Source organism: Choloepus didactylus, chromosome 1 (genome assembly GCF_015220235.1).
Source record: "Choloepus didactylus isolate mChoDid1 chromosome 1, mChoDid1.pri, whole genome shotgun sequence".
In the NCBI taxonomy this organism is placed as follows: Eukaryota; Metazoa; Chordata; class Mammalia; order Pilosa; family Megalonychidae; genus Choloepus; species Choloepus didactylus.
In genome coordinates, this window is record NC_051307.1 from 98,399,920 (window position 1) to 98,423,487 (window position 23,568).

Sequence of the window (23,568 nt, forward strand, 5' to 3'; positions counted from 1 at the left end):
TGTATGGCACGGCAGCACGGCATAATGCAAAGAACTCTTGGTTGGGCATCAGCAAAATGAGAAGTCTAATCCCGAACTTGACACTAAGTTTCTTTGTGACTTTTTAAGATAAAAAGGTTGAATTACAATTAATCCCTAAATTTCCTTCCAGCTTTTACATTATAAAACTCTATCAACATGATGTTGGAATAAAACACTCCACAATTAATGGGATTTCCATCTAGAGTTATTTCAATTTAGAAGATCTCTACCACTGGGCTTCTGAGTACTTTTATTGCCATATATATTTCTAGTTTGGGTTGGTTTTGTTATCAAGTTCTCTAAAACAACTTCTTTCCTTCTTTTCTATTCAATTCAGCCCAAGCCTGGACTTGTATTTATGCTAAGAAGTTTTCATTTTCTATCTTATTCCCTTTAGAATCTCAAATATAATTCTGTTTTCTTTCTACTTATGGCTAGCTTTATTGTATAAAGGTCATTTTCTCATAGAGAAATAACATGGTCCCATTTCTGTTTTGCTACAGTATCATCTGTTTTCATGTTCAAAATATTGATGTTTGAAAACATAATCAAATCATTAGGAAATCATTTCAGTTTGAATTAAGTTACTAACTCTTTTTGAAATGGACCAACTCTAGGGGATTTGGAATCTAAATACATGGGTTGGGCGCTTAAAAAATACAGGAGGGAAGTGAAGCAAATAGCTTTTTTGTTGCAGTGGTTTTCCAAGAAATAACTCACACAAGCTCGTTTGCATTCTGTGAAGTCCAAGTGTATTAATGAAACAAAGATTCCTTATGGCTTTAATCTGGAAATGCAGAATGGATGTTGTCTTTCCACACACCTTGCAGAATTCACTTAGTATTTCTAATCTGGTGGGAGACTCCAAAAGGCCATGGTTCTGGTTATGCCCTGTGCCCTTGGGCCGCTCATTTCACCTCTAAGGTGAGAATGTCTCTACCCTGCTGACTCAGTTATAAGAATGGAAAGCATTTACTTCACTTTAAAGGATTATGCTAATGTAATGTGTTGTGATGGTAGAAGATGTCATTTGAGAGAAAACTAGAAAATTCAATGACTTATTTAGAGGTGACCTTAAAAAAAAGTGTCAGAGACCTGGCTGGCAGTGTTGAAAGAGGATATTGTGTAGTGTTTTGTAATGCTCCATGCTCCCTGACAGTGCTAAAGTGGCTCATAGCCAACTCCACTTACACTTACTCGATGTTAAGCAGGACTAATGTTGTTAGCCTGCCTCATAAAGACACCAGGGTCTGTAATTAATGAATGACTGTGAAGCATTGAGGAAATTAAAAGCACTGTGATACTACTCTGTTCCATCTTGCTTTCTCTGTTACATTATCTGACAAATACTCTCCAATAACAGCAAATCAAATCTCCTGACCATTTTCCTCTCAATCTAACAACAAAACCCATTCATGGGCTTTAATTAATATTTATTATTAGCACTCAGTTTCTCTCTATAGTCTCAAATCCCCATATCAACATTTCATTATCAATCTGGACAGCCACCATGTCACCCATATTTTTAGAAAATTACTGTGAACCAGATGGCAAACTGTGAACTAAATAGTCTTGAAAAGAAAGAAAAAAATTCTGAGCTCTGTTTTAGAATGACAGCAGGTGCCAACCGGAAAGTCAAACCCAAGCTTGTTCTTGTTGGATTGCCACTCACTGAACTTTGCCCATTTAACAACAACCAGTTACAACAATAAACAAACAAAAACAAAATTAAACAAAACACTTGCATTTCATTGTCATAATTGGTAATGTAAATCATTTAACTATCAACATGGTCTTTTAGAGATAATTTATCACCTGCCTAATCTTTCTGTCTGATTTAAAGTTTGATGCTTCCAAAGAAGCTTTGAACAGCTAGGATTTCTTGGAACCTTGGTGTTTTTTAAATCATGATATCGTGCAGAGCTTTAAAGCAGATGCTAATACCAATTCTAATTTTATTTAGACTGGGACTCTTACAGAAGATGGGCTGGACCTCTGGGGGACGGTTCCTACTGCTGACAACTGGTAGGCCCCTTATGTGAATGCCGTGTACAGTTGGTGTGGTTACCTTGGTGATACTCAGTTCCATTTGTCCAGTGGTGAGAGGGGAATGTTGCATCAATGTATATGTGTATATATAAATGGGCTGGAACCAGCTCCCAATTATTCTAACTTGTTTAACTAAATGAGTCCTAAGTTCAAAATTAGACAGGGAAAGTAGTCTTTAAATTCCAAATGAAAAAATACAAAAAGGGATACAATGATGTGGATGATTAAGAAGCTGAATGAATGAAACAGAGGAGCAAAGAATGAAATCAGGACTGTGCAAAGACTTCTTGGGAAGCTAGTTTGGGCAGGTATGGTGGGGGAATCAGAAAAGAAGGGCTCCGTCTCCTCTCTACAGAGTTCAGGCTAGTAGGATAAAAAAGATGCAAATGCACCCACATTCAATATACATCACAGGACATAAAAAATATTAATTTTAAGGCACAAATATCAGAGCAAAGGAGAAATAATAATGATTTCCTGATATAATATGGAGTGCTGATTTTTATAACATGGCAGGTAAAAGGTGGAAATTAATTCTGAAAATGAGTGGCTTAAGGAAAACCACATGAAAGAGATGGTATTTGAGATGGGTTTTGAAGGGTGTATGGCTAGAACTTTGACAGGCAGATATGACAAGCTGGCACTAAGGAAGGGAGAGGCTGAAGGCATAGATGCCTACCCCAGAGCAGAGCTGGAGCCGAGAGGGCTGCTCTTCCTGAGAGAGTGCCCCGAGCTCCTGGCTCCCTTCCCTGTGGGGCTGAGACCTGCCTTCTCAGTCTGAGTGCAGAGGTGGGCTCTGCTCTTAAGCGCTGGTTCCCCACCTTCGCTACAAACAGTGGCTGAGACTGTCAGTTAGAGGAGGAGCTGTGTACGGGCTTCTAAGACAGTGATGGGGCCAGGTGCAGCAGGAGCCACAGACCAGAAGCTGTTGCAGAAGAAACCCTGGGCCAGGCCTCCAGGAACTACTGGCTCTAACCCCACTCACTGTGTGTCTGCTTCTGGCTGCTCAGATGCCCTGGGCAGGCCTTCATATGGTGTGAAAGAGGAACGGTGTTTGCAGTTTCCATCCTTCCTCTCCCTACCTTGCTCCTAGCACTCTGAAGCTTTTGGGGGAATAGAAACAACTAAGCACAATTACTATTCTGCTCTAAAGTGGGAGGAGATGCGGGTAAACCAAACCAGTCTATACAGTCAAAGAGGAAAATGGGCTTTAGAAGTGGCATGTCTAGGCCAAGAGTTTCAGGAAATGGAGGCAAACTCCCAAGGGCTGAATAGTGAGAAATACTCCAGTCCACGCATGCTTTTACTTGACTGGAACCACCTGGTAGGCTTCTTTTCCACCCTGCTATGTCCTTAGCCTTGACACTTCTTGCCTGGGGGGGTGGGGGTAGCTTTCTAGAGCCATCTCTGTGGATTTGGAAGGTTTTAGCTCAGAGTTGTCTGCTCATCAGCTTTCCCATGATTCTGCTACTCTGCAGGCTGGCTGCAAATAACATGACAACATTCCCTGTGATTATATCCAAGCCCTCTGAAATTATAGTATTGATTGGCCAGTGGCAAACTGTTGAGAAGGACATTCACATCTAACTCAAAGGAGGGTTTTATAAAAATCACTCTGCAGGCTGAATACTCCAATTAGAAAATGAGGAATCAGTGAGCAGAGGCTCAAGGGCATGGAAGTCCCTGGACAAGTAGTTTAATTTGGCCGTAGAATCCATAGCATCAAAGATATTTGTAGAAGTGGAAGCTGTAAGGCTAGTTAGAAGTGGAGCAGGCAGGGTCTTGAACACCCAGCAAAGGAGTTTGGACTTTATCATACAGGGCATGGGGAGCCAGTGAAGAATTTTGAGCATAAGGGTTCCATGACTGTAGCACTACCTTAGAAAGAGTTATGGGACAGAGTGTGCAAAAATTATTTTACTGTAGACCTTAACTTACTGATTATCTTCTCCACTAGTTTCCAGGAAGTCCACAGCTTTGCCTCGGGCAGGGCTTTGCCGTGGAGCCCGCTGTGCGCGGCCATGGCCAGCTGCCACTCTCTGATACTTCTCGAGGGGACCATCCAGGGAGACCCTTTGGACCTCAAAATGTTTGAGGGCACCGCTTGGGTAAGGTGATAGTTTCTTGCTTTAATTGAATGAGGAAAACGTGAAGAAATACTTACTGGGAGCGTTCAAATTTTTCTAACTTTGTTGAAATCCCAGAGAAGATTCAGAAATAGCATGCATGAATGGAGGTCTGATCCTACCAGAATTTCCCAACCTCTTTTCCAATGTACCCTGTTAACATGAAAAAGGAAACAATCAAATAAATTGGGGAACTTCTGCTTAAACAATATTATATTGATTTCTTGACTGTGGGATTACTTCAATTTATTGTGAAGCATTGTGAATGTTCAGGAAGCAAATATACTATGCAGCATTTACCAAACCTATTTGACCACAGACACCTAATTGACAGGCCACATCATTGTCCAGATGTTCTCCAGAATACCTCAGGGGAAGTAACCTGGAGCAGTGCTATCCAATAGAACTTTCTGCAAAGATGAAGATGTTCTCCATCTGTGCTGTCCTATGCAGAAGCCACCAGTCATATGTGGCTGTTGAGCACTTGAAATGTGGCTATGCAATTGAGGAACTGCACTTTTAATTTTATTTAATTTTAATTAACTTAAAATTAAATAACCACAAGTGGCTGGAGGCTACTATTTTAGAGAGCCTAAATCTAGTTACCAAACTGAAAGATCCTGGGTCCAACCAGTTCACTGCTCTGCACTGAGCATGAGTGACAGTCAAAGGGTCTAAACCTGCCCTGGAGGCCAGTAAGACACAGTGGGAAGAATTCTCTACTCCCCTTGTCTCTGGCTATGTGACCGCATGTCTGGAACCAAAACTCTGAGTCTGTTACCTCGTCTGTACATTTGGGATAATAATGTCTCGTTCATGGAGTTGTGGTGAGCATTGAGTCGGTGAACCTACAGGGGTATTGAGTACTATAGAATGCCAAATGAGGGGAAGGTATTCACTAAGTAATTAATTAAACACAGCTATTGCCCTCCAAAAAGGTCTCAACAAAGTTCCTACAAAGATAGGAATCAAAGGAGAAAGAAATCAGTGTACTTACTATAAGCAATATGCTTACCAGCAGCATTGGAGTCAACACAGGGTCATTGTTATTACGCGCGACCTTTGTCCTGGTCCTCACAGTGTCCCTTTCTCCATCAGAGGAAGGTCAGTCAATCTGTACAAATGACGTACAAGTCTAGGTCTTGTCTTGGAGCATAAATTTTGAGTATTAACTCTATAAGAAGTATCCATAAGAACAGTGTATCCACCACTACCAAACAAAAAACAACATAAAAATATTAGATAGTTCATTGTGTTTTAGACAATCAGGATAAACATTAATGCTGGGTCAGAAGCAGACGTGGATTGAATATCTTCTGGTAATTTGAAGGCCTCCACTAAACAGAAGAGGGAGTGGAAATGTCCCTAGAGACACTAAGAATTTTAGCATTAGAAAGGATGTCAGAATATTTTGCAGAAGAAATGAAGAGATGTCTCCAAGTTTAAACAAGTAAGTGACAGAGTAGAGACCAGATGCTGTCTCATATTTTCTGTCCTCTTCTATTTACATATCCTACTGCATTCTCCATATTTTAGATTAATACTGGCTTCTCAGATGGTATGATTACTACTGTTGTAACAGCAAAAAATACAAATCATTTTCAAACGTGTTTTCTAACTTGCTAGAAGTTAACATGCTAAATATCTAGCTAACAAACTAGGCTAGTGGCATAAATATGGCATAAGAAGTAGTCCCATGTTTATCTCAGGACACAATCCTACCTCACCTGAGAGCTAATGTGCTCATCTATATTGGAGAGTAGATCTCCTTTTAAACCCATTTCCAATTACTAGACATAACCATTTAGGAAGCACCATTGACTTGTAGCTAGCACTTCTATCAATTGCTACTTAAATGAATTCACAATATCTCTGGCTATTTGGCATTCTACAATAAGGTCTTTAATATAAATCAACACAATAGGAATTTGACAATGAAGGTATTAAGATAATTGGACTAGAAGAGAAAAAATGTGAAAAAGGGCTTTGAAAAGATTAGAGTGCTAGCATATAAGATATTTCTTTCTTATTATTTTTCTCTAAGGAGTCTTATGAATGCTTTCATTTTAAAACAGAAAATGGAAGACTGCAATGTAGACTACTGTAAATTTGGGATGTCAGATTCAAGCACAATAATAAAACCAGGACCAAAAGCCAGTCAGGTATGATTTGCTTCTTTAAATCTTTAGCTCTTTCCCCTTAAAGCTGGTTAAACTTTCCTGACTTTCACAAATTTTTATATTCCTATTCTTCCTCCTAATCCTGACAGTTTCCATAGTTGGTTTAGTCATTTCTTCACTCCTGAATGTATCCATTAGTTTGTTCAACAAACACGAATTATCTATGTATTCTAGAACACTTGCTAGGTGCGAGTGGGTAGAGAAATTTTAAAATGAGATGTGCTGTGCTTTGTACTGGAGGAGAACATAGTCTGGTAGAAAAATCAAAATATGTACAAATAAGTGCAATACAATGTGCTAAGTTCCATGAAAAGGGTGGAAGAAAGAGCCCTGGGAATCCAGAGGAGGGAGTGAATGCTGTTCCTGGGAAACAGAAGCACACAGAGGAGGTGACCCATGTGTTTTGCTTGGAAAGTGATTAGGATTTCTCCTGGCAGTCAAGGGGAAGGAGTCACCTTAGATCCAGCCCCCAAAATATCAATGTTGTGGCAAGTCTGCTTTACAATGTCCCTGGGCTCCTCGGGATCACATCATATTGCAGAGTAACCCCGGTTTGTTGGTGCACATTTGCTAAATCTCACTTAAAACTTCTTTTAATAAACTTTTGAAGATAAACAAAATGTGGTACATACAGACGATGGAATATTAAGCAGCAGTGAGAAGGAAAGAGGTTGTGAAGCATATGACAATATTGATGAACCCTGAGAACATAATATCGAATGAAATAAGTCAGATACAAAAGGAGAAACTTTTTATGTTACCACTAACATGAACTCTGTGAAAAACGTAAAACAAGTGTCTTACATTGTAGAATATAAGGGACCTAGAGATAGATAGCAGCTAGTGAAGGGGGAACCATAATCTAATAAGAACAGATAAGGTATTGGGGGTAATCTTAACGATATGGGAACGCTCAGGAATGACTATGGTTTGTTAATTTTCTTGTGGTATGGTAGCAGCATATTGGAAGCAATGAAGTTATTTTAGGATATTTGTTTTTCCTATTCCTGTGTTTTATTTTGTTTAGAAATGTCTTTTTAAGTTTTTGACAAATAAAGTTAATTTAAAAAGGCTTCTTAAAACTTCCGCTTTGTTGGATGCACTCACAGAGTCCCGTGAAAGCCATCACCATCTTGCGCCAGTTTCCATTTTCTTCGAGTCTGCAGAGGATGTCTGTGATTGCTCAGCTGACTGGGGAGGATCACTTCCATGTCTACATGAAGGGTGCTCCAGAGATGGTAACCAGGTTCTGCAGATCTGAAACAGGTACCAGCTGACAATTTTCTGTTTCAGGATGTGAAACATTTTAAAAGCACCGGTACATAAAAGCAAACAAACCTAAATCAGTGACTGTGGGGATGAACCATTTTCTTGTTGGGTGGGAATTGGGCCCAGTTGGTTCCAAAAGGCAGAGGTGATGATTTCAAGGCAGAGAGTCAATATCAGGCTGTGTTCCAGCCAGAAAAGCATAAACAAAGTGGGATGCCAAGAAAAGAAGCAAGAATGGGGAGCCAGAATAGGGAGCTCCCCGGAGGGGTGAGACAGCCAGGAAGGGGAGAGTGAGAATAAGGACATCAAAGGGAACTGAAAGGAATGGTCAGGGCACTAGACTAACACTGTAGAGAAGGGTACTGCCTCACCTCCTGGAGGCTGGTCCATTTATGGGGGTTCAGACAGACCTATGAAAGGGAAATGAAGAAAAGATGAATCTTTTTAGAAAAACAAATGTGATTAAAGTAAATTAGATGGCATTAGAGCTAGTGATTGATCATTTTCACAGCAATTTCATCTTTCTGGGCCAGATTTTGAGCTGATTTGTATTGTTTCTTAGTCTTGTCAACATATGCACTCTCTAAGCAGCAGCCCAGATTTATAAGAATATTGTTGCATTCAAATGAGTTCATTTGGATAAAATTGGCCTTTTTTCTCCTGATTTTCATCTATATTCTCCCTATGATTGCTGATAGCCATCAACTTGTGCACAGAATTTTTGATTTGTCAAATGATTGCTTTAACTTTAACTTTTCTATTTGGAGTAGTTTTATACTTTAGAAATACCCCTTTTTTCCGACTTTGACCTTTCTCAAAGCTGTGTTAACCTTATCCTTCCCAGATCAACAGATGATACTTCTCTTTTTTTGGTGGGGGGAGGAGAGGGCACACAGGCACAAGTGAGCACCTTCCTGAAAATTTAACTGATATCTATTGTCCCTGCTGTATCCATAAGGATTTAGGCCTCTCACTTGCCTACCTTCTAATTCTTCTGGCACCTGTTCCAATTCTTCCTTTTGCCCTAACCTCTGATCCTTGACCCACACTGATAACAATCTTCAGTGACTTTTTTTCTTCTGTATTTAAGAAATAGAGAGCTGGGAAATTTCTCAAATGAGAATCCCATATACAGGATAACTTTAGAATTATAAAAAGTCTGAGTTGAATGGAGCCATGCAATCCCCTCAGTTTTAACATGCCCAAGGTCAGAGAGCTGGTGGTAGTAGAGTGGAGACTAGAACTCAGGTGTTTTGGCACCTAAGCCAGCACAGCTCCCATTACACTGTAATTTCTCCTAATACCTTTGCAGGAACATTATAAACCACAAAGATTTTACAAAAAGATAAACATTAGTTAAGATGGCCATACCAAAATACACGAACATTGGCATTATGTCGTCTATCTTCTAGAGCAGGGGTTGGCAAACTTTTCCTTTAAAGAGTCAGATAGTGAATATTTTAGACTTTGCAGGCTGCACAGAGACTCAACTACTCAACTCTGCCATTGTAGTGCAAAGGCAGCCATAGGCAATATGCAAATGAATAAGCATGGCTGTGTCCCAATAAAACTTTATTTACAAAAACAGGTGGTGGGCTGAATTTGGCCTGTGCACTATGGTTTGCCAACCCCTGATCTAGAAGACTGACCATTTGCCTCATTTCATCAAAGTATACAAAATGCCAGGATGACATAATCCTGAGGTCCTTCCTCAGTGGTCCCAGTCAGTGTATTTGACACCCAGTTGATGACCAGCACATCTTTAGCATTCATTTCCATCAGAGTAGTAAGAATATACTGATAAAGTTGTTTGTGGCCTTGGGCTGAGGCTGTGGTTTTTCTATTAAAGGACTTTCATGGAGTGAAAGTTAAAACAGAATTGAGAGACTGCATCCTGTAGTCTCACTTACGAGCTGGATGGCCTTTGACATGACCTTACATTTACCCCTACCTTTTTTCCTTACAGTGCCCCAAAATTTCTCACAGGAGCTAAGGAATTACACAATACAAGGCTTCCGTGTTATTGCCCTTGCCCATAAGGCCTTGAAGATGGGGAAGATTTCAGAAGTGGAAAGTATAGCCAGGTAAGGAATTCGTATTTTGGCATTGGGGCAGGATCTGTGTGCATGAAGTGAAAGAACCTTAAGATGGATGGCTCAAATCCCTGCGAAGGCTCTCGGACATGGAGAATCAATCCCTTCCTGTCCCCTGATTCTGAGATGAGCAACAATAAGCCAGACTGGGGAGGACTTGCTCAGGTCACAGTGCTGATCAATGGCAGAACAGGGGTGGGAGTTAAGATCACCTGCTTCCCAGATGCTGGTGAGTTATCTTCCTCCTATGCTATACCATGCCTACCTCAGTCTCAGCTCTCATTCCACCAAAGCCAACCAAACCCTCTTTCAATTTCAGAACATTATGTGACTTACTGAGTGTCTCACTTATAAGGGGATTGAGGGAAGGAGACAGCTGTCACTTGGCTTCTTTCAAGACTGAATACTACACCTCCCTTGGATCTGGGGAAGAAATGAGTACAAATTTAGTCCCTTATACCAAAAAAAATTCAGTATTCTTAATTACATTGTGGGGCGGGGGGGATAAATTGTCCCCATTAGATATTCTATAGATTTTTTTTTTCCTTTCAGTGTTCTCAGTTTTTTTTAAGGTTGTCATAAATTATTTCTTTGAGTAGAAAAATACTATGGAAAATTGAAAAAAATAAAACAAATAATCAATACATTATTAGAGAGATCCTCATTTGTTAGCCTCTTTGTGTAAGGTACTGATATTCTTTGTTCAACATTACTATTTGCAACCTAAGTCCATCTACAGTAAAATAATCAATAATCATTGTCCTTTCTGTACTCTCTGCCTACTTCCCATCAATAAAATATAGGATTGGATGATCTCAAAGGGGACTTTCAGACCTAACATTTTAATCTACCTGGAATCACAAAATTCATTTTGAAATATATGAATGGCATTCTCAGATTTAACAAGCAATGTTAAATTTATGCTTATGACCAAGCATAAAGGTTCATATAACATGCGAGTTTACAATCTTTCAAGATACAAATTTGAATAGTGTATGTTAAGGTCATGTGAAAAGAAAAGATTACATAGCTAGGGATGGAGTATAGCCACCACCCAGCTGCCAGATACAAATGCAGCTGTGTTGTTCTCATTAAGAGCCACTGGTGAGGTAGACATTATTATAAACACAATAAAATAAGAAAGCAATGATAAAATGTTTTCTAGATTTCCAACCATCTCAGGCTTTTGCAGAAAATGTCAGGAGCCTATTATGCTTCTTAGAATTTAGTTATTATTTTCAAACAGGGTAAAGGAATAGGGTTTTGATTTTTCTCAGAATCAAATTACATTTAGAAGAGTTTTCAACAGGGAATATAAAAAAATTAAAAAAAAATAAAAATAAAAGCAAAAAACAAAAAAACAGGGGACCTAAATAGAAGTTTCTTCAGATGACTTCAAACAAAACCCCACCTAGAAAACAGAAGAGATACCTTATCAAGATTTACCCCTCCATTGGTTTAGCAAATATCCATTGAGCTTTAGCATGTTCTTCAAAGCACTGAAAAGTCAAGTGAATAAAGTCCTTGACCTCAAATGGCTTATGTCCTAATTGGGGGAAATAGCTAATAAAATACATCTATAAAACATTGCCAAGTAGTGATAAATGCCATGAAGATAAAATAAAGCAAATTAAGAGGATAAAGAAGACAGAGGGAACTATTTTATATAGGGTGATCAGGGAAGTCCTCCTAGGAGGTGACGTTTGAACAGAGATGTGAATAAAGTAAGGGATAAAAGCCTGCAGCTATCCAGAGGAAAAACACTGCAGAAAATAGGAAGTATAGGTATGCAAATTCAACACTGGATTGTGCTAGGAATGTTGTAGAGTAGCAAAGAAGCCAGCATGCCTGGAGCACTGAATGAGGGGGAAAAGTCCTAAAATAGAGTGGGTATAGCCCTGACCAAAAACAGAATAAATGGATGAGAAAATTGGGGGATTTTCCTTTTAGTTCTAGGTAATGAGAAAATTTTAATCTAAGTTACCATAAAAAATATGAAATTAAGTGGTGGGGAAAATCTTTAGCAAACTCTGTATAAGGTAGATTTTCTTTTATATTGTACTCTGAGATGCCTAATGTTAGGATTCATATCTGAGTCTGAGTAGTCACCAAAATGCCTGGTATAAGATCTAAAACAAAGTAATTACTTAGTAAATGGATTTTCGGATGAATGATTTAGCAACTTGTACTCAGTTCTAGAGAGATTTCTTCATTATGTTTCCACGCAAGTTGGAATTGTATTTTCCATCAAGAAATTCAACTCTGATCTTTCTCAAAGAAGGCTTACTGAACACATACTTCCTCTCCTCCCAAGTCCTACTAACATGATAGTTAAGAAACAATATCAAAGGCAACTAGAGAAGGGACAAGTACAGATTAGCAATTGCAACACATTTCTCAAAGATGTAAAATAGGTGGGGAACTGGTAGCTGAATTGTAGGCTAGAAGAAGATACTGCCTACACCGTGGGCAGAGAGAGAGAGGGCAAGAGGACAGGACTCAGCTATGTTAGATATGCTAGCAGGTGGAGGTGAGACTCAGGTCTCTCTCTCCTCCCCTTTCCTTTCCCTACAAACCCACCCCAGCCTCTGCATAGAATAAGGAACAATGAAAGATCAAGAAACAGCTCTTATAATTTTAAAAATATATAATTAACAAAACAAAAACAGAAGAGTTGTAATATAAGCACATTGTTTTGTTTTTTTTTAATTCAGTTTTATTGAGAAATATTCACATAGCATATAATCATCCATGGTGTAAAATCAACTGTTCACAGTACCATCTTATGGTTGTGCATTCATCACCCCAATCTATTTTTGAACATTTTCCTTACACCAGAAAGAATCAGAACCATAATAAAAAATAAAAATTAAAAAAAAAATGAAAACCCATTTTTCATTTAGGTTTTGTCCCCATTATTCTACTCATCCATCCATACACTGGATAAAGGGAGTGCCATCCACAGGGTTTTCACAATCACACTGTCACCCATTGTAAGCTACATTGTTATACAATCGTCTTCAAGAGTCCAAGCTACTGGGTTGGAGTTTGGTAGTTTCAGGTATTTATTTCTAGCTATTCCAATATATTAAAACCTAAAAAGTGTTATGTATATAGTGCATAAGAATGTCCACCAGAGTGACCTCTCAACTCCATTTGAAATCTCTCAGCCACTGAAGCTTTATTTCGTTTCATTTCATATCCCCCTTTTGGTCAAGAAGATGTTCTCAATCCTATGGTGCCAGGTCCAGATTTATCCCCAGGAGTCATATCCTGTGTTGCCAGGGGGATTTACACCCCTGGGAGTCAGGTCCCACATAGGGGGGAGGGCAGCCAGGTTACCCGCCCAGGTGGCTTAGCTAGAGAGAGAGAGAGGGCCACATCTGAGCAACAAAGAGGCACTCAGGGGGAGACTAAGGCACAATTATAAGCAGGTTTAGCCTCTCCTTGCAGCAACAAGCTTCATAGGGGCCAGCTCCAAGACAGAGGGCTCAGCACAACAAGCCATCAGTCCTCAATGTTTGTAAGAACATCAGCAACAATCCAGGTGAGGAAGTCCAACACCTCAAGCACATTGTTTTTAAAATGGTGTTGGAAACAAGAAGCAGCTAAAAGATTTAAAAGTGGTTGCCTCTGGGAAGGAGAAGAGAGGTGAGGTGGCATACAGAAAAAACTATTAGTTTTCATTATAAATTTTTTGGATCCTTTTGCTTTTTAAAATATGTATATATGACATTGATAAAAATTAGAAACAAATTTGAAAAAGAAGAAACAAATTCAACTCTTGATGCTGGAGAGATACACTTTAATATTGATGCTTCTCCTGAATCCAAAGGGATAAGGTGGAGTCAGAGTTAACATTTCTGGGACTTCTCATAATGGAGAATCGCTTGAAAAAGGAAACCAAACCAGTCTTGAAGGAACTGAGTGAGGCCTGTATCAGGACTGTGATGATTACAGGTATGTGTTTCTGGAGGCCTGACTGATGGAATGTATCGCAGTCATAAGAATAAGACTATGTAGCGATAAGTGAGTGAGTTCAAATGACTGAAGAAGAAAAGAACATGCTCTGCTATAGAGTTTAGTACCCTGGGGTCCAATTACCTGGGAGCACGTGTAACTCCCCTAGAGGACCACAGACTTTAGAGGCAGGGACCATATCTCATTCTTTTTGTCTAATGTCTACAGTGCTGTGTTCAGGATACTCACAGGATCCCACAGTAAATGTTTAAGGAGTGTATGTTTAAGCATAAGAATGGATGTTCTCTCCAAGAATTCCAGTGAGACCTCCATGTAAAGGGCATGTGGCTCTGGCCCACTGTCCTTCAGGGCAGCGAGGCCACGAGTGGTGTATGATCTCCAAACCCAAGCCTGGCCTGGCACTAAGTGTTCTTTTCTCTGCTTTACTGGGATCCAGATTCTGATGATGGTTTTTGGTTATCAGATGGGCCCTTACTACATTTGCCATACACAAGTGTCTGTCTCCTGAGGATTAGTCATAAAGTGCTTGAAAATGCATTTATTTATTCATCCATTCGTGTTTTGGAAATAAGCAATGGGCCAGACATGATGCATGGAGGGAGATGCAGACATAGTGTGGGCCAACTAGAGGCAGACAGTCTTGGGCAGAAAGGAAGATAAGTGGTTTTAAAATAACGCAGAAAAGGATAAATACCTCCAAAGAGCACTGAGCAAAGTTCTGTGGACACTCTCAGAGGAGGGAGAGCCTAATTCTGGTTGCCGAGGGGGTGTTTATATATAAAGCAAGCGGACTTTCTTTGTCATCTAGGTGACAACCTTCAAACGGCCATTACTGTTGCAAAGAATTCTGAAATGATTCCTCGAGGGAGCCAAGTGATCCTTGTCGAAGCCAATGAGCCAGAAGAATTTGTTCCTGCCTCTGTGACCTGGCAGCTGGTAGAGAGCCAAGAGAACGGACCTGGGAAGAATGTGAGAAAATGTTAAGCCCGTCTGTGGTTCTGGGCTGGAGGAATACAGCCCTGCTGGCACTGAGCAGTCTTTTCTTGGTTTTAGATGTCATCACAGTAATAATCCCTCACATCTGTGCAGAGTTCTACAGTTTGCAAAACATTTCAACTGGCATTTCTCAGCCCCAGCTACACATGAAAATCACCTGGGGGAATTTGTAAGACTCCAGATGCCCAGACTTCACCAATTTAGTCAGAATCTGTGAGGTGGAACCTGACATAGTAGTCACTTTTCCTGGTGATTTCAATGTGCAGTCATGGTTGAGAACTACTGATATACAAGCGTATTTCTTGTTTGAGCCTCACAATAACCCTACGCAGTTGGGCAAACATTTTACAAATGAGAAAACTGAGGCTCAGAATGGTTAAGCTTGCCCAAGACAGACAACTGGCAAGTGGCAGAACAGGAAATTAAACGAAGGTCTGTTTGATTCCACCCAAATCCATGGGCATTTAGTTCACACTGTATCTATGACATGAATTTGACAAGCATTGGGCTTCTCTAGATAACAAGCTCCAATGTACACTTGCCACAGGACTGCTCTTTCATATGATGAGAATGGGCTGCAGCTTGACATTCCACCACTAAAGCTAGCACTTAGGGGGCTTTTGTTGAATTCAAAGAGTTGGTCCTTCAAGAGGATGAATTACAGAAGTACACCCCTTCTTTCAGGCTGACCAGCCCTCCAGATTAAGTGTAGAGTGGGCCTTTAAGCTGTCAGGTGCCTTAGTGCAGTCCATAAACTGAACAACTGTGTATAGAGTGGCCTTGGCCCTGTCCTGTGAATGGGTGGGTTAACTTTGCTCAAACCCCATTGCATGGGCTGTGAAAGGTGGTTGCTCTTTCTACGCCGTCAGCAGATTTGTGCTGCTTATTTCTTTACAAGCCCACTTGCTTCTGCATCAGTGCACATTGTCTTGATTTCATTGTGTGATAAAACTCAGATCCTTCACTAATTTTAACACACCATCAATTCATGCTCTCCATTCATGAGTTTAATATTTTTACTGACATTTTGGTGATTGCCAGGAGAAGTTACATTGCTATCTCTGGCCTTCTTCCTCCTCCCCGGCTCTCTCCTTCCAAACTCTGCTCACTTTCTTCCTGGTACAACAAAAGGAATTCTTGTCTTTGTTTCTTGAAGCATGCTTTAGGGGATGAGTTTTGTTGGTTGTTTTGTGGTTGGGTGAGGGGTGGGCAGAAAGGGATGTCTCACTTTGCCTCCCAATTCAGCATTTCTTCCAAGTATAATGTTTCCCCTAAGAGAAATTCCTCTAATGAAAAAAAAAGGCTTATCTTCTATACTAATTTAATTCTGAGTCCCACAAAAACCGAAGGCCTTTGAGAAATGTTGCGTGGAAAATCATTATTGGCCATTGACATGTTTGCACGTATGCATTCATCAGGTAATTTTTCCTCTAGGTAGGAGCCAGGTAGGGCTAGAACACAGCCGTATAGTACATTGACTGGTGAAAGGTAGGAAGGAAAGAGTTTTCAGGAAAGTAGTGCTACTGCAATGGAACACAGGATATGGAAGAAGATTCTGGCACCATGAGAATGGGGTACCTGATGGAGTAGGGGGGAGTGGAAAGTGCTAATAGAGAGTTAGACCCTGAAGCATCTGCCTACTTATAGTGAAGGGATGGGGCATAATGTTTGAATGAATGGTAAAGATCTTAGGAAATGTAAGGTGGTGTGAAGAAGAGAAGCAAGAGGAGAGAATAATGTTTCCTGTTCTTCCTTGGCATCACTAATTGGTATCTTGGAATGATTTCCACAGTAGACTTGTATTGTATATATTGTCTTCCAGAACAGGGCCAGAACATGGTGTGGTCAAAAGTATCAGATGTTTGTATAATTTGCGGAGATTATATATGAGTACCTTCTGCATATGGGTCTAAGTTCCATGAGCAAATTTCACATTATATATTTACTAACTCTTACACTGTTATGTAACACAAATAATCTTCCTTCCATAAAACACAGGAAAATAGACACATTCTTCAAAAGCCTATGTAGAAATGATGCCCTTTTGATTTTAGGAAACCTACATTAATATTGGAAGCAATTCAGTCCCTGCTGGGGAAGGAGGGAGCTGTTACCATTTTGCAATGACTGGGAAATCATACCAAGTGATATTTCAGCATTTCAACAGCTTGCTTCCAAAAGTAAGTGCTTAAGAACAGAAGTGTTTTGTTTTGTTCCTCAAATTAGTGAGACAAAGAAGAGGATAGTGAAAGTGATCGGTGAGGTTGTCTACGAGTTAAGAGAATAAACACCTCCCAAGGAGGCACTGCTCCTTCAGAAGTTCCCTGGCCCTGCCTATGCCTATCTGGTTCCATTCATGCCTAGCGGCCTTCCCTTTAGACTTTGAGTTCTGGCATATCCCCTACCCCTGTGGCCAGTCCAATCCCAACTCCCTCCTTCATCCCCTCTCCACTAAAGACAACCTCCAGTTACTTCCAAACATGCTACCTGTTTTGTGAATCATCTTCCCTCTGAAAGCCACCAAATCACATCAGGCTGGGCTCTATTCCCCTTCCTGTCTGAATTCTTAAACCGCAGGAGGAAGAAACAAAAGGCCCTCAGTTTATTTTCAGACTCATTTGTTATCCTCTCGTCTGTGTGTCCTATTTTAAAATAGTGCTGTACTGGGTTTTGCTGTTGGTATGGAGGAGATAATTGGAGCAAAAGTTGAGCATAGCATCCATCTGTCTGCAGTGTTTTGGACAGTCTGTCAAAGACTATAGACTCTAGACCCTAAAGGCTTCCTTGAAAACTCCTAGACCCTCATTTTAGAGATGGAGAAACTGAGACTCAGGTTAAGTGACTCGACTAAGGTTTGCACAGCTAGTTGGGACAGAGTTGGGAACAGAACCTTGTTTCCCAACTTGCGGTCTGTTGCTCTTTTCTCTGCCTACCCTGCAATTATGGAGAGAGTGTTAAGTAAAAAAGAACTGCATTTCCTTAAGCATTTTTATTCCATATGGTCTGCTGCTTTTTATCATTATTATTAATTGTAGGTTACACCATCTTGGAAAAGTGCTCTGGAAAGACGTAATAGAAATGTAATGGAGGATTTAAAGTGAAAGTTAAATATTAAAGTGTTAGATCCTCCTATTATCTTTCCTGACATTTGATCTAGTGACACATGACCTGATGCTGGATTAAAGTGGTGGCTAGGGGTGACTTTTCAGAGCTGTTCTTTTATTTTATCGCACTGCTATTTTTCTTTGTAGATTCTGGTGAATGGAACTATTTTTGCAAGAATGTCTCCTGGGCAGAAATCAAGTCTTGTTGAAGAATTCCAGAAATTAAAGTAGGTTTCATTGAGTGAAAGGAGAGTGTATTCATTGTTTATTGCTGCATAACAAATCACCCCACACTTAGTGGCTTATAACAACAACATTTATTACATCCCAGGCTTTGTAGGTCAGGAATCGGGTGTAGCTTGGCTGAGTCCTCTGGCTCAGCATCTCTCACCAAGCTACAATCAAGGTATCAGCCAGCACTGCTGTCATCTCAGCACTTGACTGGGGAAGGATCTGCTAACAAACCCACTTACCTGGTTGTTGGCAGGACTCAGTCCCTGGTGGGCTGTCAGACTAGGGGCCTGTTTTTCACTTGCTGTTGGATGGAGGCCACCCTCATTTCCTTCCCACATAGGCCATTTCATAAGGAAGCTCACAACATGGTGTCCGGCTTCCACAATACTGAGGAAGTAAGAAGAGCCAGAGAGAGAAAGAGAGAGAGAGCAAAGTAGATGTCACCATTTTTTATAACCTAATCTTAGATTTGACATCATGTTACTTTTGCTATGTTCTCCTCATTTTAAGCATGTCACCCGGTGTAGTCCACACTCAGGGGGAGTGGATTACACAATGGCATGAATACCAGGAGGCAGAGATCACTGGGGACCATTTTAGAGGCTGCCTACCACAGAGAGCATTTGTTCTGTGGCCCTTAAACATATCTGAGAGGAAGTTCCCCTGCTTAAATGTAGAGAAAAGAAATAGTGGGTGGTTCGTATAGTTCATAACTGGAAAAATGGGAAAGTGGGAAAGTGTGTGTTATCACTTGGAATTATTTGATGTTGCTCTATTTGATGGAATTATTTGACGTTGCTCTATTAGAGGATATCTGAATAATTTCAGGTCCTTCTGGAAGGAAATGGAATAGTATTTTCACTCTGGGAGACATTGGATATAGAGACAAAGTCAAGGAAGAGCCCTTTCTTATCTCCTTCACAAATACAAATGACCAAGTAGCATTGGAGTAAAATGGTTCTTTGAGACCAGAGCAACTTATTCCTTGCTGGGAATGTTACAGTCTGAGGGGCTGTCAGTTTCTGGAAAGTGCAAAGGAATAGAGTGGTGGAATTTTAGGTAATTGCTGATAAGTAGTAGGTAAAATCAGGAGACTGTCTTTTACTATTTTTTTGTTGCCCAAGCATTCTTACAAAAGTCTCAGAATGTGCCTAGTAAATTCCTAGAATGCCCAGAGGTTGAGTTAGTAGCCAGCATCTAATAAGACTGCTTCACTAACATGGTCATTATATGATACTGGCTGAAGAAAGTAAGTTTATCCTTCTCAAATGCCTGAAAAATTTTGCCAACTTAAATGCTTAATTTCAAAAAGCTATATTCTCTAAAGAAAAATCAATTCAGGAAGACATACATCTCAGAATGAGCTGCCCCTCCAATGACTTCATGATCTTCATCTTCATGTCTTTATCATTGCCAGTGTGTGTAAGGCTGTCTGAATTCCCTTTCTGAATTCAGAGAACATTAGGTGTTGAGATCCCTCCTGTGGTAGAGGCTGGATATGTGTTTTAAGCCTGAAGAAAAGAAGACATTTTTCAATAAATGCATATCATCATGACACATACAAGTGCTCATGAAATGTTTATAGGTGATTTTCATCCAAAATTGCCTGACAGTAGATAGAACCATATGAATTTGTCTGCCATTGATCATTTTTATATGTCAATTAATAATAAGGAAATTCTATGAGAACTTACTTTTGTCTCTTTATTGATTTTGTCATTTTCTGCTGGGCCTTTAAAAGCTTTGCCATTAACCAATACCTATATGAAAGGTTTACTTATAACAGAAGGCTGAATTTCCAGATTTGTCTTGCATCGCAGTTTCCCTTTCTTTGCCAACAGGTATATTTATTAATATCCTGTGTTTGCACATCAAACTGGTATAGATGGGAAGCATATTTTCTCATTTTCACTCACCGATGCATCAAGAATATGTGTCTACATCTGTGATTATGTCTGTTAAACTGCTTCTCAAGATCCTCTCACTCTAGTGTCTGGACTCTGAACTTTGAGAGATGGTCAGCAACCAAAGCACAGCTGGATCAGGTTAGGATCTCAGGATTCAGCTGTGTGGGGAGTGCCCTGATAAAGAACGAGCAGACAGGACCTTTATAGAGGTGTGATTACCCTCTTTGTGACATCCTTGATGGGATCACCATCAGTGTGATCGGTTGCAACAATATAAATAATGTGATGGCCTTCCTCCTCTGGGGATGCTTCTCCCCTGATTGTTTCCCTTTAGCCTGATTTCACGTGTTCAGGAAACACACACATGCCTATACCACATGTGAATTAGTGATGACAGAAATAATTCAAGGGAGGTGTGAAGCTGTTAATTTTTCTCCTCTTTCCCCTCCAGTTATTATGTGGGCATGTGTGGAGATGGAGCTAATGACTGTGGGGTGAGTAGAAATGACTCTTACTAATGCAAGCAGTGTGGCAATGTCCTTCCAGAGTACACCACCGTCCCCTGGGGTCTGCCTCTCCACCGTCCCACCTGCAATCACCTGCAATCACTTGATTGTTTTGCTGTCTGTATCCTCCTCTACCTGAGTGTGGGTTGGAAGTGGAGAGGAGTAAAGTGAAATGAGTCCCTTTGGCTGTTTTCCTGGAACCTCTTAAAATAATAAAGACAGAGGGCTGCAGAGACACCTACGTTTCAAAATCAGAAGGGACTTTACAAGATCAGCTGATTTAAATCTCTCATGTTATCAATAAGGAAATGAAGTCTCAGAGAGGTGGACTTTTTTTTCTTTTATTTTTTGCTGAGGTCATGCAGCTGGTAAAATCTTAGTGAAGGAAAAGTTTGAATCTGATGATTAAAGATTTTAGATTATTTGTAAATTTTGTTTATTCCTACCAAACCTCCACTCCAAGATTAATTTTTAAAGTTGGTTTTACCCAAAAACCTGTTATACTCAGTGAAATTCTAGACCAAAGTATTTGATTTTTATGTATGATAGCTAAATCTATTGTCCAAGCAGATATAATTACCTTTAAAATTAAGTGATTCTCAACAGATTGCTTTTTATATATAATAGAAGGCAGTACATGTTTTATAATATGAGTTTTGAAGATATGGTTGAATCAGTAGTTGATTTTGAAAATCATGTACAGAGGAAAATGTTTCCAGAGCTAATTTGTGGGACAAGAAGCAAAGAAGAATGGTTTGTGTTTCCAAAGGCTGTTAGATATCTGAGATCTGGTTATTTGTTTTACTTCCCTTTTAAATATTTTCTTCAAAGTTTTGTGAAAAACTATTCATGCTTATAGATTTGTTATGCAATCTTCTGCATTATGCTTCATGAGAAGAAACTAGTTGCTAGTCTGGCCTTTAAAATATGGAAGGAGTACCTATTTCCATTAATTACATGGAGTTTAGAAGAAAAAGAAATCGGGTACTAAAAAGGACATTGTCTCTGCCTCCAACAATTCATGTCTGGTGGGGAAAGAACCATGCATAAAACTAAATCTAACATAAAGTAAATGGTCCTAGATTATGTAATTGTACAAAATAATAAGGGAGAAAAGAGGAAAAAGGAAATGATCTAGTATTTATTGAGCATGGATCTAGTATGTACCTGTCACAATACCATATACTACATAATTACAGAAATACAAAATCTTATTTATACACAAACAGTTCTTGTAGGATTAGACACTTGCTCGGCTGCCTTGTTGGCTATTGACTGCTATATGCACTCTCTGAACAGTTTCCAGTCTTGATGAGAAACAAATTAGCTCTTATTTCAGTAAGCAACATAATCCTGGAATGAATCTGTAATGAGCATTATCTGGTTCTCGTCTCTGATGAAGATGCTGGATGGCCCATACTCCATGATCCTCGTTCCAGTCCCTGCAGTTAGCTTAGCTGGCTGGATCAGGCATCCAGGGAAAGGGGGATTCGATTTCTTTCCTCATTGTTCATCAAGATGACCTGCTAAGAGTAAGAACTGTGATGGTCAAGGCCCCCCACCAAGGTCCATCCAAATTGTCTGTCCTTTTTTAGATTTCTTGAATGAATGTTCTACTTTCTTATCACATCCACACCCCCAGCACCAATCCACATGCACACACACACTCTACTCTTCCATCTCTGGATCTTTGGTGTCTTTTTAGGTGGTGACTTTGTGGCTCAGTGGAGGGAGGTTATTCCCCCTTGGGTGAGGGGACAGCAGAAATAGAGACCCAGGGGTGAAAGGATGCAGTGTTATCATCTACAATATAGAAGATAGCCTCCTGGTGTTTGAAGTTAGAGCCAACCAGAGATGTCATGGCTGTAAAATGAATTTATCATTCTAGGCACTGAAAATGGCTCATGCAGGCATCTCACTGTCAGAGCAGGAGGCATCCGTGGCATCCCCTTTCACCTCGAAAACAGCCAACATCGAGTGTGTGCCTCATCTCATCAAGTAAGCCACCTCCTCTCCTCCACCCCCATGAGCAACTTTCTTGCTGAATGGCTCTGGGGACAGACAGAATCCAATAAAGTGAGAAATGCATCAACAGAGGTATAGGTAAAGTGCTACTGGAGCACCTATTAAGGAGGCCATTAGTGCTGCTTGAGAGTGCTGGTAAAAGCCACAAAAAAGTGACTTTTGCTGAGGTTTAAAGGATATGTGGGTGTGTCAGGTGGCAGTTGAAATCTTGACTTGATATTTAAAAATTGATTACATTTCTTACTTCTTTATGTCAGATATTTCATTGTTTCCTGGAAACTTTATCCCAAGAGTTGGGGATTGGTGAGGAAGCAGAAAGAGGAGATTCTATTAGATAGCTCCCCAAAATAGTGGATGGCTCTAAAATGCCAATTAATGAATATCCAAAATGTTTGTATAAAAGACTTCGACAGCTGTTTGGCAATGTTTAGGGAAGGGAAAGGAAAGAACTATTTATATCCCCCACATAACTCCCTCACCTCCACTCTGCTTTCATTTCTGATCTTATCTTTATTTATATTTTACATATTGTTAAGAATAAAACATTAGATTACATACATAATTGTAATATAGTTATAAATACATTTTATTCCCTTGTTGTTTCCCATAACTCTGTAGGGTACCTTCTGGCCATCTTCATGTTCTTATACAAAACTAAATGACTTCAAAGGAAATGTTCTGGGAGACATCATCAAAATTTAAGGTTTATGTTAAAGAGCACTACCATGAGTTCTACAGCATGTCCTTTGATGCTACTCATCAGGCAGCTTACTGGCGGGAATCGCACTGGGTCTGGCTTAACGGTGCCAGCCTGAAATTCTGTGCCCGTCTAGCTACATTTCTGCAAGGCAGCTTTGCACTCACATATCCCTGATCAGCGCTTCTATGTGTCCTTCCACACCCTCAAACATCATCACCTTCCCTGCCTCCAAAGCAGCTTCTCTTCCCAACTCCCATATTCTTGCCTTTAAGAAGGATTTGATCCTTGCAGTCAGTCATCAAAGCACAGAACCTCAGAGTGCTTTTAACTTTTTTCTTTTTCACTCATAGTCCATCAGGCATGATGTTTTACTGATT

At 40.0% G+C, this 23,568-nt stretch overlaps 1 protein-coding gene across 4 annotated transcripts in view; it reads left to right on the forward strand.

Annotated features, from left to right (window-relative positions):
• ATP13A5 (ATPase 13A5) overlaps positions 1–23,568 on the forward strand; it is a 131,458-nt gene that overhangs the window by 80,826 nt on the left and 27,064 nt on the right. For all 4 annotated transcript variants that reach the window (XM_037838149.1, XM_037838169.1, XM_037838159.1 and 1 more), the window contains 11 exons: positions 1,985–2,046; positions 4,028–4,178; positions 6,272–6,358; positions 7,486–7,642; positions 9,612–9,729; positions 13,574–13,698; positions 14,528–14,688; positions 16,770–16,895; positions 17,967–18,046; positions 20,412–20,454; positions 22,355–22,464. In XM_037838149.1, coding sequence (XP_037694077.1) covers positions 1,985–2,046; positions 4,028–4,178; positions 6,272–6,358; positions 7,486–7,642; positions 9,612–9,729; positions 13,574–13,698; positions 14,528–14,688; positions 16,770–16,895; positions 17,967–18,046; positions 20,412–20,454; positions 22,355–22,464 — 1,220 coding nt within the window. The remainder of the gene's footprint in view (positions 1–1,984; positions 2,047–4,027; positions 4,179–6,271; positions 6,359–7,485; positions 7,643–9,611; positions 9,730–13,573; positions 13,699–14,527; positions 14,689–16,769; positions 16,896–17,966; positions 18,047–20,411; positions 20,455–22,354; positions 22,465–23,568) is intronic.